This window comes from Canis lupus, chromosome 8, assembly GCF_048164855.1.
Source record: "Canis lupus baileyi chromosome 8, mCanLup2.hap1, whole genome shotgun sequence".
Classification (NCBI taxonomy): Eukaryota; Metazoa; Chordata; class Mammalia; order Carnivora; family Canidae; genus Canis; species Canis lupus.
The window spans coordinates 44126878-44146814 of NC_132845.1; the positions used below are offsets into that span (position 1 = coordinate 44126878).

Genomic DNA, 19937 nt, shown 5'->3' on the forward strand with positions numbered 1-19937 from the left:
TCTGTCTCTGTCTGTCTGTCTCTCTCTCTTTTGCTGTCTCTCATGAGTAAATAAATAAAATCTTTTTTAAGAGACTCAGGTCCTGCCTCTGACGCAATCCCCCACCTGACAGCAGGTGGCAGCAAAGACCGCGCTCTCACTACCATGGCTGCCCTCACTTTGCGAAAATGTTCATTTCTCTGCCCATTTTGCACAACTGATTCTGGAATTCGGCTCGCTCCCCCTCCCCCCCACCCCCTGCCCCGTCCCCGTGGGGTCTTGTGAGCAATCCGCTCGGTCTGCACTTTTCCAGACCAGACACACAGGAAGCAGCAACAACGTCAGGAACCCACCTGCAGAGAGGGCGCTGCCTGGGTGGTGCAGGTGTCGCCGGTGGGCGCGGGAAGGAAATCCTCCTGGAAGCAGGCAGATCTGAATCCCCATCCCAGCTGCACTCATTTCTCTCTTTGTACCCTCGGGCCCGTTAGCTGAGCCTGCCTGTGCCTCAGCTTCCCCATCTGTACCCTGCCTTGCTTCTCTCCATAGTCCTCCCCACCACCATATGTTTTGCACGCCTCTCTCCTCCAACATGTGGCTGCTCTGGGAGCGAAGGCTTGTTCTGGTGGGCCACTGCCCCCGGTTCCTAGCATGCCGGGACCTTCAACAAGTGTTTGTTGAGCGACTGATTGACAGAGTAGTGCACTAGAGTAATAAGGACTCAGTGAGGGTGACCTGGGTGGCTCAGTGGTTTAGTGCCGCCTTCAGCCCAGGGCTTGATCCTGGGGTCCCAGGATTGAGTCCTACGTTGGGCTCCCTGCATGGAGCCTGCTTCTCCCTCTGCCTGTGTCTCTGCCTCTGTGTGTGTGTGTGTGTGTGTGTGTGTGTGTGTGTGTGTGTGTGTCTCATGGATAAATAAATAAAATCTTAAAAAAAAAAAAGGACTCAGTGAATGTCGGGATGGAGGGGGTGCCGTGGTAAGGGTGACAGTGTCGTGGCGAGTGCAGTGACATCATGGTGTTGGGAGTGCTGTTCCACCCCTAGGTACCACCAGAGCATGGACTCGGCCTGGGCATCCGGGTTTTTAAAAGATGCTCAGGTGATTCTAACATGCAGGAAGGTGACAACAAAATGCCCCCGATCAATGCCACACGAAAGATGGCCCCACACCAGCAGCACCCATGTCACCTGGGAGCTGGTTGGAACTGGGGATTCTGGGCCCCGCCTGGACCCACTGACTCAGAGCGCCCCAGGGCTGGCACTCACCAGTGGACTTGGACACCACCCCGCAGAGTCTGGGCACGCTGTACTGTTAGGAGCGCTGCCCCAGGGGATGCAGATGTGCAGCCACTTTGGACACGTCCGTGCCCGCCGGTAACACCGGACGACAGAAGGGAAGGATACGACCGGTCCCTGAGGAGCACCCCCTGAACCCCTAGTTGGTGAGCTCCATGGGAATCTTTCACTTCGGATCCTAGACTCACCCCCACCACGTACACTGAAAAAAAGCCCATGTCACACCCAGGCTGGCGTTTGCCCAAAAGAAGCCAGGCTTCCCTGGAGAATGCTCAGTGCCACCAGGGTCAAGGAGGTGGGCACCCCTGTCCCCGACCCACTGAGGCCACACAACAGCTGATGGCGCATCATTATACAGGGACCAGGATAGGTCCTTGGGACTCAGCCCATGACAGGCTTCATACCCTTTTTGCTGGTGCAGAAGCAACCTAAGTATACCCTGCTGCAGGCAGCACAGAAGACGTGTGCATGTGCGTGTGTGCGTGTGCGTGTGTGAGAGAGAGCTCGACTTTACAAAACCTCCTTCCTGGAAGCTTGTTAGATGTTGCAGAATTGGGGCCTCTGGGGGGCTCAGTAGGCTGAACATCTACCTACGGCTCAGGTTGTGATCCCGGGGTCCTGGGATCGAGCCCCACGTGGGGCTCCCTGCCCAGAGGGGAGTCTGCCGCTCCCTCTCCCTCTGCTGCTCCCCCTGCTTGTGCTCTCTCTCTCTTTCTCTCTCTCTCAAATAAATAAATAAAATCTTAAAAAAAGAATTGCACCCCCGCCCCCACCCACTTACTGAATCAGAACCTGCATTTTCACAAGCTCCCCTTGAAAGCTTCAAGTGCCCTGGGATAAACCAAACGGTGGCGGCCACTCGCAATGCTTAGCGGCCCCCACCCCCCCAGACTGTGATTCTGCTGGCCTAATGTGGCCCCGGGCACATTTTTTAAATTCTAGTGAGTGTTGAGAACCAGCTGACGTCTGTGGGTGTCGGCCTTCCTCCAGGGCTCCAGGGGGACCCACAGACCACCCTGTTCATCCTTTCCCAGCACATCTGAATCCCACCGGTCTCGGACTTCAGGCCAGGGAAGCAGGCTCAGTCAACACCATCACATGGCATGAGGTGACTCGGGGTGACAGGTGGTGCTTGGGTCCCACAGTAGGTCCGGGGGTGATCACTGGGTGTTTGAGGACGTGCTTCCCTCCCAGTTGTGAGTCTGCGGACGGTGCTTCCTTCTCGGGGTGAGCCTGCTGGTCATTCTTCCTTGTGCACCTGACTGCTCTTCCTCAGGCTGTGAGCTGGCCCGGGGTCTCCCCGGGGTCTCGAAAGTGACACGTGAAGGGGAGCAGCACCGCCCCCCCAGGTGGATGGGCAGCTCAGAGGGGCCCCCGCATCCAGGACGACCCCTGATCACCAAGTCACCGCTCCGAGGAAGCCCGGCCTGTGGCGCTTGGGGACCGTGGCCAGGCCGGGCAAGCACCCAGCTGAGGCTGGGGGACATTCGCACCGCCCAGCTGGTCAGTAGCCCAGATTTCTGCTCTCGCCCCCCCACCCATGTCACACTGCGCCCCATGCAGGGGCTCCAGGTCACATGAAGCCTAAGGACCAGTGTCCGAGGTGCAAGCCACCCCCCACAGAGCTGAGCCCCTCAGGGAAGCTCTGGTAACCGACTGAGCACTGTCCCTGGAGCAAGGACGATACCACCAGCTCGCTGTGCGCCTTTTTACAGCTTGCCTAACCTCTCTGGTCTTCCTTGTCCTTAACAAAGAGCGGGGCAGCTGAACCATGAGTGGGAGCAAGGACCGAAATGAAGCCAGCCCTCCCAAGGGGGCTGCAATCCAGACAGTTCTGGTTATGATAAAGGGGCTGTTTGGTCATCTCAGGTGAGGTGGGGTCCGCATTCCCGCAGGCTCCTCCAGCCCACACAGACACACATGGGCACGGACACATGGACACACCACACCAGGGAGCACGGACGGCACGATGGTGAGAGCCAGGCCCGGGGCTCAGTCCACAGCGGTTCTTGGGTTGGACCCCCAGGGGCCGCCACTGCTAGGGGCCTCTGAGGAAGAGGAGGCCGCAGCCCACGGGACAGGTCCCAGGGCCCCCCCGCCTCCCACGGGCCCAGGTGTGGGGCTCAGATGGCCTGGTTCTGCCTCTGTCTCAGGCTGAGCACACGGGCCGCCGCCACGAAGGCCGCCCCGGTGAGCAGCTCGGCGACGAAGCTGATCCAGCCCAGGGCCAGAGACCAGCCGAAGCGGATGTCCACCTGGTCCAGGAGGGCTTTCTCCTCCAGGAGACACAGCGCCTCCCGGAAGGCGGCAGCTGAGTACGCGATGTAGACGCTGATTCCTGCCAGGGTCACCAAGGCTGCAGGGGAGGCAAGGGGAGCAGATCAAAGCCCCGGGGCACTGCTTCCTCCTCCTCCTCCCTCTCCTACTCCCCTCGCCTCACCCCACCTACCTCTCTAGGTGGCCATGCTCCTCCTACCACAAGGCCTTTGCCCCTACTCAGGGCACCCTCCTTTCCCTTCTGTTTCCCTCCAGTCCCCTGTCGCTCCTATCCATCCTCCCATCCCAGCTCATGCATCCATTCCGGGACCTCTCCCAGTAGGTCGAATCCCCCTGGGCTTTCACAGCACCACACACCATCATGGTCCTGGTCAGAACTGCAATTTTGCGTTTGTTTTTGAAATCGCTTAGCAAATAAATGTCCATCGCCCCCACAATGGGCTGTGAGCTCCAGGGGGGCTCACCTTGGATTCGCCAGCACCCGGCACTGGACTGGCACGTGGTGGGTCCCTATGACAATGAGTTAGAGCGTGCAGTCCTGGGCCACAGCTGCCAGCCACAGAGGGGGGCTATTGAAATTTAAATTAAATTAATGCAAATGAACATCTCAGCCCTCCCGGGGTGCCTGCCACAGAATGAGTGTCGGTAGCCTGGCTTGAGGCTCCCCCAGGGCACAGCGTGGATTAGACTTCCTGCCACCGCAGAAAGGCCAACTGGGCTGAGTGGTTTCGAGAATTCGTCCCTGGGTGAAGCATTAACGCCAACGTCAATAACAGTAGTGGGTGCCTGGAGGGCATCTGAGCCTCACAATATTGTCACCTCCAGACATTCTTTTGTATTTTTTTTTCCTCCATGGATCCCAAGTGTGTGCATCACCTCTGTTCTTGTCCTGATTTTAAGGAGGGACGATTTCAAGCCCACAGGAAGGAGGGAGGCCTGAGGACACCGGCCGTGTGCTGGATTCCCAACCGGATTAACCCAGGCATTGCCTGGCTTTTCATCAATCAACAATCAAGCAAAGCAAGATGCGTCAGAAGGGCAGGGGGCATGAGAGAGCGAGGGTGTCCTGCCAGCCGGCAGCCCTCAAGCGGGAGCTGTAGGGCCATCTGTGAAACCAGGAAAACAATCCTTGGGACCTGCTCCCACCCTCTGCTTCTCTCTTGGAACCACAGACCCAGGGACGCCGTCCTCCTTTCCCGCTGTGATGTCGCAGAAGAGGAAACCGAGCCCCAGAGAAGACGCCCGCCCCTCCCTGGCTGAGGAGCCATGTGCAGCCCCTCTGGGGCCCCCACAGTCCATGCAGCTGGGGTGGGGGAGGCACCTACCTCCAAAGAAGAAGAGGGTCCCTGTGAGCAGGAGGAGAACAGAGACTCGGAGGAGGAAGCTCAGAAACCCCGTCATCCCCCCAAAAACCATCAGGATCAGGCTGAGCGGCAGCAGAATCACAAACGTCCCGTGCATGGCTTAGAAGAGAGGACGACAGCAGGCAGAGGAGCATTACCATCTTTCAGTCAATCAACAAACACTCCTGAGCCCCGCCTATGGGCCAACCCCCAGATGCTGGGAGAAAAAAAAATGAACGTCATGGTTACTACCATGTCTGATGATGATGATGATGATGATGATGATGAAACAACATGTCACCAACAACAAGGTCTCACTCTTTTTCACAGCCGAATAATATCCCATTACATAAGTGAAATAAGCAGGACAGAGAAAGATGCGTATCGTATGATTTCACTCATAGGCGGAATCCAGAAAACAAAACAAATAAGCCAACAAACGAAAAGACTCTTAAATATGGAGAATAAACTGGCATTTGCCAGATCAGAGGGAGTGGGGGGGGTGAAATAAAGGGGGTAAGACGCACGTACTTCCGGGTATAAAATAAATAAGTCACAGGGATGAAAAGTGCAGCATGGGGAATACCGTCAAAACACTAGTACCGGAATGACAGGTGGTGAATACACCTGTTAGGATGGCACCGGGTCACGTGGGGAACTGGCCAATCCCCGCGCTGCGCCCCTGAAACTAACGAGGTAACATTGTATGTCGACTGGACTCCAATAATTTAAAAAGAATCATTTTTAAAAGGGACAACCGTTGTTGAAAGTCATGTGCGCCAGGTTCTGGGTCACTCACAGGCTCTCTGGGTCTCTCACAAGCGCTCTAATTCAGACACACGCACTCTGGTTCACACGAGCATGCTCTGGTTCACACACCCGCGCTCTGGGTCGCATACGCGGGCTCTGGGTCACTCACACACGCTCTGGGTCATACACACGCGCTCTGGGTCGCAAACGTGCACTCTGGGTTGTACACGCGCAATCTGGGTCTCTCACGTGCGCTCTGATTCACACACACGCGCCCTGGTTCACACGCATGCACTCTGGGCCTCTCATGTGTGCTCTGGGTCGTACACACGCGCTCTGGTTCACATGCGCACGCTCTGGGTTGCACACGCGTGCATCCTCATGGCAGGTAATGCCACGTTCATCCACATATTCACTCAGCGTGTTTACGGTGCGCACACTCGGTGCCAAGCACTGTTCTCGGCCTGGCGAGTTCCAGGGCAAACACACCCCGACCCCTGCCCTCCAGAGGCTGGCGCTCTAGTGAGTAGGGTCAAGCAGTGAATCGACCCATAGTGACAGAGTTGAGAGGCGGTGACAGTGGCTGGGGAGGGCAGTGACCACGGCACACAAGGGGCCGGGCCAGTGAGGAAGTGATGTGCAAGCAAGCCTCAGGGGAGGGAGGGCAGGAAGGGCGGGGGGGTGGGGGCAGGCGAGGGAGGAGCAGGTGCAGAGTCCGGGTGATGTGCCCAGTGGGATGCAAGCACCCTGCCGCAGGTGGGGGCCGCGTGCAGAGGGCGACGGGAGGTGCAGGGGAAGGCAGCGAGCTAACAGCACAGCACGGCCGAGATTGAGAACTTCCGTCTAAACGAAGGAGGTCCCCGCACCCCGCAGCCCGGGGCCAGAGAATCCCACAGTGTCACTTCTCTTTCTCAAGACTTCTCTGCTGGGAGTAGATGGCAGAGGGGTGCCGGGGACGCAGAGGGGGCTCCCAAGCTCGTGTCCAGCAGGAAGCTCCACAGATGACCTGATCTGGGACGAGAGTCTTTGCAGATGCAATGAATGAGGGGCCTCCGGGTGAGATCATCTGGATCCGAGGGGGGCCCCCATCCAATGGCAAGTGCCCTGGGAGGAAGCAGCTGAGACCATGGAGAAGACGAAGTGAAGGGGGGTGCAGAGATTGAGCCACCGGCTCCACGCCCAGGGCTTCTGGGGACGGCCACCACCACCTGAGGCCGGGAAGGCAGGGACCAGATTCTCCCTCGGAGCCTCGCGGAGGACCAGCCCTGCAGACCCCTGCCTCTTCAACTTCTGACCCCCAGGACTGTGACACAATGCAGAAAGCAGGAAAAGGTGAGTCAGGTGCGGTGAGCGGGGGATGGAAGAAATCTGGGGTCTTGGGATCCCCAAGTCTAAACATTTGCCATCATCTTGGCTCTGAGCTTCCTGGCAGCCAAAGCAGAAAGGGAAATAATCGCTAAGTTCTTCTTCACCGGCCATTCGTTTACCAAATATTTATTGATCATTTACCGTGAGCTGGGTACTAAGCCTCTTTCTATCCTTACGGCAGCAAAATAGGCATGAAAAATAAATACTTTGGGGCCCCTGGAGGGCTCAGTGGTTTAGTGCCTGCCTTCAGCTCAGGTCATGATCCTGGGATCCTGGGATTGAGTCCTGCATCAGGGTCCCTGCATGGAGCCTGCTTCTCCCTCTGCCTGTGTCTCTGCCTCTCTCTGTGTGTCTCTCATGAATAAATAAATAAAATATTTTATAAGAAAAGAAAAAAATAAAAAGAAATACTTTGTCTTGCTCTGCAGAGCATGCTAAGCTCATTTCTTCCCGAAGTCTTTCCTCACACCCACATCCATGGTCTGCTCAGTGCCCCCTCCCCAGGCTCCCCAGTCGCCCTATCCGGGCATCTGTTGGAGGGCATCTTCTGTGTCTCCCATTAAGCTGTGGGTTCCTTGTCCAGGTTCCTCTTGTACGATCGCATCCCTGAGTTTCCAGGAGAGCTCTCAGGAGATGGTGAGTGTGCCCAACAGGTATTTGTCGACCTCGTTAATTAAGTAAGAGCTAGACGGTGTTTCCCGAAGGCAAGACATGATGGCAGTTTCCAAGAAATGAGAAAGAAACCAAGAAGCTTGAGAGAGGACCCCACAGTGGTTCAAACCACGGACTTTCAGACTTCGGAGCCAGGTACTCTGCGTGCGAATAAAGGCTCTGACTCTGGGGCCACGGCCATGTCTCTTCATTCGGCTGAAACCCCATTTCCACATCTGTGAAAAGGAGGCAATACTAGGGGGCTCACAGTATTACCATAAGGACGATGTGCCCGTGGAGCACCCGGAGGGCTCAACAGTGGAGCATCTACCTTCGGCTCCAGGCGTGATCCCGGGGTCCTGGGATCGAGTCCCGCATCAGGCTCCTGGCATGGAGCCTGCTTCTCCCTCTGCCTGTGTCTCTGCCTCTCTCTCTGCATCTCTCATGAATACACACATAAAATCTTTAAAAAAAAAAAAAGGCAGTGTGCGTGATGATGGGGCGACGTGGAAAAGCATAAATGTAGGTCCCACGTCCCATAGAGTAAGCTCTAGATAGGTCATCACCCTACCAGTAATACCAATGCTGGAGACAATAATCCAGCCCACTGTGACCAGATCACTTTGTCCTCAACCCTCCAAATGCCACCAACCTTGGCAAGTCAAGGAGATAAGACCAATCTCCCTCCCAATGCTTGTCCCTCCCTCTCTTTCTTCCTTCCTTCCTTCCTTCCTTCCTTCCTTCCTTCCTTCCTTCCTTCCTTCCTTCCTTCCTTCCTTCTTTCCTTCCTTCCTTCCTTCCTTCCTTCCTTCTTTCCTTCCTTCCTTCTTTCTTTCCTTCCTTCCAGAAAAATCTTGGGCCAGAAACCACAATAGCTGGTGTGAAAACCTAGCCCTGGAAGATGTGTCCCCCTGTATGGCATTGCCTCCAGACTGTGGCTGGAAAGTGAAGTCATTTCTCTTTTAGAAATTAATGAGGTTTCCTGGCGCCGGCACGGCCCTGGCGGCGCCCCGTGTGAGTTCCCCAGACGTGCCGCAAGCCGACTTGACGTACATGTTCAATTAAATGTCTGGGTAAGAACAGGCCTCCCGTGTGAGAGCTGTAAAATCTCCTGCTGAAGTTTGGCTTAGCTTCTCGTGGGGTGTGTCTGCGTGTGTGTGCGTGCACACCCGAGCGCCTCAGTCTTTGTTATTTTCAGGGCCGCAGACGTGGGAAATGAAGATTGATTCTGAGTCCCATTCTCCTTAGGAATGTATCCACTTCCAACCCCATCTCATTTGGAAACACGATGGGCCCCTAGTGCAGGCCACGCGCTGCTGCAGAGCTTGCTGACACCACAGGGGACAAGGTCCCTGCCCGCCCCCCCCACCCCGCCCCATGCCCCGCCTTGGAGATCGGGGTCTAGGGCAGGAGACAGAAGAGCAGGGAAGCAAAGTCGCGGGCTGTGATGTGTCACGAAGGAAGTAAGCGTGATGATGCAGAAAAATGGGGTAGGCAGGCAGTGGGGGGCACTTCTTTGAATAAAGTGATCGCTTTGATTTCCTTGGGCTGCATCACGAATTAGCACAAATCTTGTGTCTCCTACAGGAACATATGCTCCTATAGTCCTGGAGGCCACAAATCCAAAATCAAGGTGTCCCAGGACCACACGCCCCACCAGAGGCTCCAGGGGAGAGTCCTTCCCTGCTTCCTGCAGCCTCCCAAGGGTGCTGGCCATCCCTGCCACCACCTGGCTGGAGGCTGTGCTTTCCCAGTCTCTGTCCCCATCTTCACGTGAGCTCTTCTCTCCTCTGTGATTCTCCTTTACTTGTAAGGACCCTTGACATAGAACTCAGGGCCCACCCGGGTAATCCAAGATGATCTCTTCTCAAAATCCTGAACTTAATTACATCTGCAAGAACCCTTTTTTCAAATAAAGTCACATCCTCAAGTACCAGGGGTTAGGATGTGGACAAATCTTTTTTTTTTTTGAGGGGGGGGAATAACACCTTCTAATTCACTACAGTGTTTACAGGAGGAGCTCAACAGAGAGCAGCCAAGATTACGACATAAAATTGATAATAATAAAGGTAGACAGGCCATTTTTTCATGAGGGCAAACACGTGCCCAAGGGCAAAAAGCCTTTCAATTCAAAAATACTTTGTTGCCCCCCCCCAAAAAAAAGACGCTTTGTTGCAAGCAAAGGGAAGAGCAAATCCAGAAAGAAGCAAAGATGTTCATGCCAGGGAAAAGATGACTGTGACTATCTGGTCATCAAACTGTTCAAAGAGGTGCTCAATGAAAAAAAATTGTTTTAATTAAAAAAAAAGAAAAGAAAAAGAAGAACTGCTCAATGGGAAAACCAGGCTTCCAGTTCCCCAATGCCAGCGAGGCCAGGAAGCCATGGGGTGGTTAGCGGTGCTCTTAAAGAAAGCGGAGACAGAGCTTTCTGCAGAGACATCAGAGGCGCTGACGAGGGGGGGAAATCTCAGGAGCCAGGTCCCAAAGGGGGAAATGTCACACTGTCTTTATGTGCAAGCCTCGTCGGTGTGGCCTGGAGACCCCCGGAAGGGCTCAGAGGTATCCAGTCCTGTCGTGCCTGGTAAGGAAGTCAATCGTTACATTTCTGCAAGTCTTTGTTCTTGAATCTGTAGTGACCAGAACACAGTTCTTTGGAGAACAGGGGCTGCGTCTTCGTTCCCTTTGGGCGCTCCAAAATGCATTGCTGTGATACGGATAAAAGCAGGACACTACTCCAAGCAAAGACCTCAGTTCAAATCCCGACTCCGGGGATCCCTGGGTGGCTCAGCGGTTTAGCACCTGCCTTTGGCCCAGGGCCTAATCCTGCAGACCTGGGATTGAGTCCCACATTGGGCTCCCTGCAGGGAGCCTGCTTCTCCCTCTGCCTGTGTCTCTGCCTCTCTCTCTCTCTCTCTCTATCATGAATAAATAAAATCTTTAAAAAAAAAAAGCAAAAACAAATCCCAACTCCACCTTTTGCAGAGGGAATGTCATTGCCTCCCAAGGACCTGTCACTGTTGCCTCCCCTGCCCATTGGCCCACAGGCCCTGATTTTTGCCACACTGCTACGAGCACCAAATGTGAGAGTAACTGTTTCTTTCTCGTCCTCCAGCCACCTTGGGCTTTACCAGGTAAGAATTCTGATAATGCCCATTTCACAGATGAGAAAAGTGAGGTTCGAGGTACTGAGAGGTCAGGTGCCCGCAAAGGTACAGCCAGCCGTCAAGTGTCAGAGCAGGGATGGAACAGCCAAAGAGGTTGACCAAGGGGTGGCAGGATGGTGGACAAGGGACATTTAACCCAGCCTGGGAATTAGGGAAGGCTCTCGGGGTGCGGAGAGATCTCAGCTTAGGATCAGAGAGATGAGAAGGCGTGGGCACAGGTGTTCCTGAAGGATGTCCCAGCTCCCACAGCTGGAGAGGCGGGCAGGGCTCAAGGCTAGTTCCACCGGCCATGCAAAGGAGAAGTCCAGCCGCCAGGGCAGGCCTCCCTGGGCTTGCCTTACATGATAGCATCCTTCCTAGGAAAGACCAAACCAAGACCCACGCAGCCCCCACTCAACTCCTCCTTCGTCCCCTCCTCCCCATAGCGGACCTCTTGCCTTTTTTCCACATAGTTACTTATTTTCCTATGTTTCTACCTGTTGCTCTAATTCCAAAGGGCACCCCCGGTCACACTTTAACATCTGGAAAGAGAACGTGTCTGAGCACCCACAGCATCATCTTGCCCGTAAGGCTCTGTAAACTTCCTTTTCTCATCCCATGGCATTTCTTGATCTTTTATCCGCATTACTATATTCTCTTTACAGACTACATGATCTTCCAAAGGACAGACATACCACACGCAGACGCTTAGCCATATTTCCACCCATGAGCGCTGAGGCTGTAGCTTATTCGCCACTGTTACAACATGGCCTAGAAACCTCGGGTCCCTTGGATATGAATTTTGTTTGTTTCTTTGTTTAAAGCATGTACCTGGCTTTCAACAGGTACCCCAAGAGATGCTGAGACCCCAGGTGGCCTCTGCCCCCCTTCACCCCCCCGCCCCACCACACAGCTGTGTATAAATCACAGCGAGACTTTCCTCCTGGACTCAGCCTCTGGATCCCATTATGTCCCCAATCCCTTTGCTTCCATCCCCCACCATCTCCTCTCTCAAGTCTGCACCAGGCATCATGAGAGGGCCGGTTTTCATTTTCCTTTCATTTCTCTGCAAACAGCTGGGGACCCAAGAGAGGCCCAGAGACCCAATCTTGTGATTTTCCAACCTAACCTCCTCAGAGGACAAGCAGGCCAGGCCTCTGACCCTCGGTCAGGCTTCTGCTACAACCATGCTGTGTTGGGCCAGGCATTTGACCTCTCCGGGTCTGGTGTCCTTAGCTTAAAATGGTCAGTCTGGCCATCTTCCTGGCTCTTAGCAGATGCAGCTGAAGTAAGGCATGGGGAGGACCCCAGGTATTGCAGGTAGAAGCACTTTCTGTGCTGTCTCTGGATCACCCCACCCTCCATCCTACCGCTCACCTCTGCTACTGCTATTACTCCTTGTAATTCAGATCTCTGATGCCCAGTTGGAAGAGGCAGCGTAGGACGGGGGACTCTGAACCCAGGAAACAGGTGAGGAGCTTCTCTTCTGGCCTGCCATAGCCTCGGTCTTAGCACACCCACATTACACTGGAATTTTACTGCATGTAGCAGCCTCCTTACAGGGTACAAACTGCCTGGATCCACATCGCAGGTCTACCCATTATTGTGCAAGCGTTGGTAACTTACCCAACTTCCCTGTGCTTCCGTTCCCTCATTTGAAAAGTAAAGGGGAGAACAGTTCCTGCCTCATGAGATTGTCGTGAAGACTGGGCGAGCTGATAGATGTAAAGCACCCAGGACAGCGTCTGGCATGCAGGGACTGTCCCATAAACATCGACTGCTCCTCTTACTGCCCTTCAACTGCTCCATTGAAAGCTGCCTCCGCCACCCTTCCTTCTGTGACCCTATGTCATTCCCTTTGCTACACTTCCTGCTATTTGAACCAAGTGTACGCTTATTTATTCATTCATTCCTACGCTCTGCGTGGGCAGGCACCACACCTGCCCTGTCATGTTCTATGCCCAGTGCTGAGTGAAATACATATGTACTAAGCAAATAACCGAGTCTCCAGCAGTTAGCTCCATTTTACAGATGAAAAGCCTGAGGCTCAGGGAGGTGTTATGACTTAATTGACATTAACTGAGCTCCTACTATGCACAGTGCACCTCTGCTAGGTGCTTTTTTTTTATGTGCTCTCATTTCATCTCAGAGCACCCTGTTAATGAAAGCAGAGGATGGCCCAGAAGCCACACAGCTGGTTAGATGTGAGCTCTTATCTCTGATGGGACTGTCCCTACTCCTACCCCTTGTCACAAGTGGCACATCTCAGCCTGGTGCATCAGCACATCAAGGATTGGCTCAGCCCTGGGAATGTGATCCAATCTGGTCAAACGAGAAGTCTACCTGGAAGATCTGCAGACTTTTGGGAAGGAGAGAGCCTCCTCCTGCTTGAGTGGCTAAGACTGGAGAGGGTTTATTGAAAACAAGACCCAAATAAAGGCGAAGCCCAGAGAGGAGAAGAAAGAAATTGAGTTTCATTCTCTGGATCCCAGCACACTTGAATTTTTCAGTTATTTGGACTGGGAATTCCTTTTTCCTGTTTAAACAGGGATGATTTGCGTTCTACCACAGGACCCCTGGCTGATACAGCTAGCCTGGTTGTTTCTAGATCGTGGCTCTTTTTTCAACAGGGTGCTGAATTTGATGACTCTCTCCTCCTCCACCAGAAATAATTCCAGTCCCTGGCCAAGGAATCAAACCCGTAACATCCTCAGAGCTAATCTGGGAGACAAAAACATCCAAGCAAGACGGATTTTTAGTGGGCGCTGCTTGGGGTTTCTTGCAGGAAAAGAGTTCCTCCCCAAACACCCCCACTGGGATTTGTCTAGGAGGCTGGCTCGGAGAACATGCTGCTTTGACAACTGTCCTCTCTGCTGTGTGACCCCACCGGCAGGTCCTCAAAGGAATAAAACGTCTTCACATAATAAAAGAGCTTGGACAAGATTCAAAATTCATTCCGGGGATAAAGAGATTCTGAGAAAAGTCTCCCTCTGGGGGTGGTGTGCGGGGAGCATGCGGTCTGAAGGGGCAGTCCGCTCTCTTTCTTGGATGATATCACGGTAATAATAGCAGCTCCCACTCCAGGCGCACTTACAGAGGCCAGGCACCACTGGAGCTCTTTAAATACGCCTCCCATTCCATCCTCGCCATATTCTTATGAAGAAAAGTGACAAATACCCTCACTTTGCCCTTAAGGGAACTGATGCTCAGGGAGACATAGGAACGCATCCCCGGCCGCACGCCTACTTGGCGGTGAAGCTCGGGCTTAGACCTGGTTCTGAAACTGAACGGGTGAGAACAGACTCTGGATGTGTTTCTCAAAATCCTGGCACACACAAGGTCGCCAGCATTATTAAGTTTCACAAAGAAGCCAAACAAATGCCAACTATACTTAGTCATCCGGTTTACCCATAGATGTGACAAGGATGCTAAATGCCAGCACCCAGACCAGCAAAGGGTCAGTGCTCCAGAGATGGGACCGCATCTAACAGAGACCGGAAGGAACAGTAAAGGCTAGTGTTTATCGAGCACCTACTATGTGTATTTTTTACCTTAGCAGCTCTGGCTCCCTGGTTAGTCTCCACTTTCATGCAACACAGAGATCCCACAACAACCAGGCACTGTGTGAGGTCCCAGGTGAGGTCAATCTTTTCAGCCAACTGGTTTATGGAATTCTGAGCACACCCCCCTCGTAGTTTTGACATTTCATTTTAATAGACGTGGGAAGTGAGTCTCAGAGGTTAAGAGTGCCTGTTGTATGATCACAGAGGGCCCGGGAAGGATCTGAGCAGGTATCTGATACCCGTCTCCCTCACGTCTAGGGCAGGAACTCTACATTATTCTTGAAACATGCTCTGAGAACAACCCACATTGATTGCAGTCAGCTTGGGGCTGAGGACAGAGTTCATGGCACATCCACCCTCCCTCGGCTCCCGCATAGGTCAAGTGCCTCGGGGACCTCTCCTGCCCTGGGACCTTACGCAGTGGTGTAGCAGGTGGATGGTATCCGCTCAAGAGAGCCAACTGCTAAGTTTATAGGAATTTGGGGAGCCACTTGACATGATGTTGATAGCTAGAAGCTAAGTTCCAAGCACTGTGCTAGGCACTTGGGAATCAGCCCAGAACAGGACAGACAGGGTGGCCCCGGGGAAGGGGCTGCCCTCTGCCCCAGATTGCCTTTCTTGAATCATTCCATTTATGGCATCCCTGCTGCTGCCAGGTGCTCCTGCTAGGCCCTGAGGATACAAATCAGGCTGACACGGGGTGTGCCTTCGGGTCTGCGGGCTCAGACCTCCTCTCTTTTCAGCATTCAGCTCTGCAGGCTGGTTTAGGCATCTCTTCCGACCCCCCTCCTCACTCCCTCACACTGCTCGTCACTCTGAAACGTGACTGCACATTTCCACATCTGTCTCCACAGCTAGTCTGTGAGCTCCTGGAGGGAGGGCACGACCTGGGTCTTCATCATCAGCCCGGTGCCCGATGCATACAGAGCCTGCGATCAACGTTTGTTGAATGAATCCAAAACCGCACTCCAGGATAGGTAGGTAAGGCGGGGTGCAAAGAGAGGCTTGGCAGCTGCCTCCATCTCCACTCCCTCCTCCCTGCCCCCCCCCCCCCCCCCCCCCCGCCCGGCAGGGCCCTGCTCCTGGGAGAAGCGCTCCAAAACGTGTCCAGACCCGGGATCCTCCTGCGATCCCCACCCTCCCGGACTCACTGAGAAGTTGCCGGCTGGAGTCGCTGACGGTCACGTTCTCCTGCCAGAAGGGGTTCATCAGCGGCACACACGGGCTCTGGACTGGATGGGGCGGAAGAACCGGTGGGTGCGGGCCTGGAGGTGGGACCCCAGCCCGGGGACTCCATCCACCCCGGGAGGGCGGGGCGCGCGCGCGGGGACCCGAGCAGCTCCGAAGCCCTCCTCCCCCCCGGCCCAGGGCCCAGGCCCCCCCACCCCGCCCCGTTTTGTGCTCTGGGGCTCCGGGGCAGGGCCGCGAGCCCAGCAACAGGTGCAGGCGGGCGCGCAGGGGGCCCGCGCGCCCCTTACCGCGGCAGGTGCGCCAGAGGCCGGAGTGCGAGCTGAGGGGTTCGAGCTGGCTGCGGTTGGCGGCCCCCGCCCGGCCCCGCGCCCCCGGGCCGCCCCGCTCCAGCCGCTCGGTGTCAATGATGTACCAGAAGTCCGTGCCGATGGCGGCCGCCAGGAGCACGAAGCTGAGCGCCCCGGCCAGCGCCGCCGCGCCCGCCAGCATGCCCAGGTGCACCCGCATGGCGCAGCGCAGCTCCTCCTCCAGAGCCTCCGCACCAGGCTGCCCGGGCCTCCGGCCTCCAGCCCTCCCTCCCGCGCTGGCTCCGCCCTCAGACCCTCACCTGCGCCCTCAGACCTGCACGCGCTCCTCCCGAACCGCTCCCCCGCGCCCAAGCCACCGCCGCTCTCCGACCCCCTACCTGCGACCTCAGACTTGCACCTCCGCCTTCAGATCCCCATCTGAGCACTCATCCCTCCCCATGCACCTCTACCTGGTCCTGCAGCCCTCCATCCCCACCCCCAACCTGTCCCAGACTCTCCACCCTCGGATGGCCTCACTGCTTTCCCGGAGCCGCTCCCCGCTCCCTGCCCGGCAGGGACCCAGCCTGCCCTGCCTCTCCCTTGCCGCCCTGAACCTCCCCCCTGGCTGCTCTCCCCACACCACCTAGACTCCCCCATCCAGCCCCGCCCTTCCAAGGCTCCCCCTCCCCCGCGGAGTGTGGCCTGCGCCCCTCCTCCTGGAGCCCAGCACCCAGAGGGGGCTGGAGTTGTGCGGGCTGTGCTGCTGGACAGCACCTTCCCGCAGCCTGGGGGAGCGAGACAGTGGGGCCTTGCGCTCTGACAGCCCCACCTGGGGTTTAATCTTCAGCACCCCTCTTCCTCCATCTCCAATTACCCTTCCTCCAAAATCCACCTGCAGTTGATATTTCTAGGTTGACTACAGAGGCAAAAGGCAGATGGGATTTTCATGAAAGTTCTTTAAAGCCATGGGCTAGGCCCAGTGCTCGGAGTCTATCACCTCTACTACCTCTTTGGTAGAGATCTCCACCACTGCCATCATCATCGTCACTAGCATCACCATCATCATCTCCACAACTGCCGTCATCATCATCACTAGCATCACCATCATCACCATTATCACCATCACCGTCGTCATCATCACCATCATCCTTATCCATCTCACCACCTTCTTCACCATCGTAAGACCTTCCATTCCTTCAAGAAATACTTCTTCAGTGCCTACTATGTGCCAGACACTACAGCTTGTGTAGAGAATATAGGCATGAGCAACGCAAACACGGCCCCTGCCATTAGGAAGTGCATAGTGTGGGCTTCTCAGCCTTTTCAAAGCAGGACACAGAGAGAAAACAATTATATTTGCATGACACACAGGTGTCCATGATGAGGATTCTAGGTGCTGGAGATGACGCTCTTTGGGACCTTCAGCACCCTTGCGACACATTTGTAAAGAAACATTGTGCCAAGACTCAAAATTTGATTAATTGGACAGAGAATCATTAAACAAAGTGTCCTTTGGACAGGGTGCCATGAGAGAAAGTAACAGGAGGAGATTGTTTGGATTTGGAATCCAGGAAACGACATGGATGCTGAGACATAAAGGATGAAAAGGCATTTCATTCCTAGGGGATGACTTACATGAAAGGTTTGGTATATTCTAGAAAAGCCAAAAGAAGAGTAATCAGGCTAGAACATAGCAAGAAAGGAGCAAGTAGAGGGAAATGAGATCGGGGTACGAGTAGGGGCCGGGTCCTGTCGGTCTTGAGGTCGTGATAAAGCATTTGGATTCTAGTAGAAGCCACTGAATAGGTTTGAGCAGAAAGGTGAAACTTTAATTTACACTTCCCAAAATGTCACTCTCCATACTGGCTTTAGCATGGAGCACAGAGTATAGGGAGGCACGAAGGCCAGCAAGGAGGTCAATTAGGAGGACGTAGCCGTAGAAACAGCGAGAGCCGCCAGTGGCCTGGGCTAGGGTGGTGACCGCAGTGCATAGACAGTGTAGTGGATAGAGTATTTTTAAAATTGAAGAGGGTAGAAGTGATAGGACTTGGTGATAGACTGGAGTTGAGAATCCTTTTCCTTGTGCCTTTATTCTCTTAATCATCACTGGCATCCTCGCCTTCATAATCAGCCGCATCGGCACCCTGGATAAAACTATCGCCAGCAAGAACATATCCTCGCCTTGATCGTGCACACCATTGCACTCCATCGCTCCTCGCACCACCACCATGATTAGGATTGATCTTTCCCATAACCGTCACCACTGAAGGCTTTGCTTTCGACTCCATCCCACTGTCGCTCTTCTCCTTGCTGGCAACATCATCAAAACAGCGCTCAACTGTTCCATCAGCCCTAGGAAGCCAAGACGAAGGGGAAATTCAATGAGGTTGGCCCCGGGACCACCAAGGACGTCTTTAAAGGTGAACCTCTTCTTTCTCTCGGCTGTTTTTCTCTCTCTTGGCTTCACTCTAACCCAGGCTCTCATTTGTTGGACCCCTTCTCATTTGTTGCCTTTCACAGATTGGCAACCCCGACAAGAACAAAGAATCCCATTTTCAGTGGTGCAAGTCAGATTTCCAAAACTGAAGCTGGTAGCTCCAACTCTGACCAGTCTCTTTAGGTGGGAGGGATAAAATGGACAGGCTGGCCAGGTCGAGATCACCTGCCCACTCCCGGAGCTAATGTAGGGTGGATCCGTCTCGCTCCAACATTTGAGCTAAGGGGTGTCAACGGTCATCAAATGTAGCGAATACAAACAGAGGGGACCCAGTCAAATTTGAATTTCAGATAAATGATGAATGGATTTATAGCATAAATACGTTCCATGTTATATCTGCAATATACCTATACCCCAAAAAATGTTTTTGTTATCCAATCTAAGTTCAAATTTAACAGGGTATCCTATATTTTTTCTGGCAAACCCAGTGGCACCCCAAAAGAAAACCAAGGTGCCATTACTAGAATTAGGAGAAGGGATGAAGGCAGACCAAAACAGGAGATGCCCCTACCCACACCCGGCCTGCCCGTGTGCCTCTCCCAGGTCCCGCTTCTCTCACCTACATCACGAGGACTTCTTCCAGGCGCCTCTGCAAAGATAACCTTGTTGGTCTTGAACATTCTGTTTTTCCTGAGGATTTTAATATAATCTACGTAATCATGCTCAGTCACTCTTGAAAAACACAGACAGTAATTTTTTCAATAAATATGGAAGCACATGAAACGTTGGATGCTATCATTACTCAGCCAGTCAACTGAAAAGATATGATAAAATCGGAAGACTCCTGAGGCGGAATCCAAACAAGCCACAGCATTGAGAATTAAAGCCACAGTGGGCACCATGCTGGGTCCTGGAGTGGCAGAGAACAATGTCTGGATGGGGGTTCCACAGGCTGGTTTTGAGTCTTAAATTAGCGTCTGACAGGCTCTGGGAGCCCAGAAAGGTTGCTTTCTTTCTCTGAGCCTCAGTTTCCTTAGCTGTAAAATGGGGATGCTCATACTAGAAGTCCCTGAGGGGGCACTTCAAGGATGGGATGAGCGTGCGCTGATGATGGGGATAAAAGTGCTTTGTCACTTCTGCAGAGGTAGACCAACGTTATGACTATTAAAACATGGGGAAAGGGGACACCTGGGTGGCTCAGCAGTTAAGGGTCTACCTTCAGTTCAGGCTGTGATCCTGGGGTCCTGGGATTGAGTCCCACATCGGGCTCCCCATAGGGAGCCTGCTTCTCCCTCTGCCTGTGTCTCTGCCTCTCTCTCTCTGAGTCTCTCATGAAAAACTAAATAAAATCTTTTTAAAAAATGGGGAAAGCATTTGGAGGCAGGGTAGGGGGCGTGGGCTTTAAGAATGCAAGGAGGAGGAGTGCCTGGGTGGCTCAGGTCATGATCCCAGGGTCCTGGGCTCCCTGCTTGGTGGGGAGTCGGCTCCTCCCTCTCCTTTCCACCTGCCACTTCCCCTGCTTTCTCTCTCTCTCTCTCTCTCTCAAATAAATAAAATCTTTTTTTAAAAAAGAATGTAAGGAGGAAATACTTAAAAAGAAAGAGAAGGAGGGCAGAAAGGAGAGGATGCCAGGACGTCAGGAAGAAAGGCTACCT

The 19937-nt window shown here is 54.0% G+C and overlaps 1 protein-coding gene across 1 annotated transcript; it reads right to left on the bottom strand.

Annotated features, from left to right (window-relative positions):
* Positions 1-248: 248 nt before the first annotated feature.
* Positions 249-16067, bottom strand: TMEM114 (transmembrane protein 114). Its single transcript, XM_072835722.1, has 4 exons — positions 15846-16067; positions 15519-15599; positions 4875-5012; positions 249-3628 (listed from the first exon to the last, which is right to left on the bottom strand). Exons 1-4 carry the CDS (start codon positions 16063-16065, stop codon positions 3396-3398), a joined length of 672 nt encoding a protein of 223 aa, XP_072691823.1. The 5' UTR covers positions 16066-16067; the 3' UTR covers positions 249-3395.
* Positions 16068-19937: the final 3870 nt, after the last annotated feature.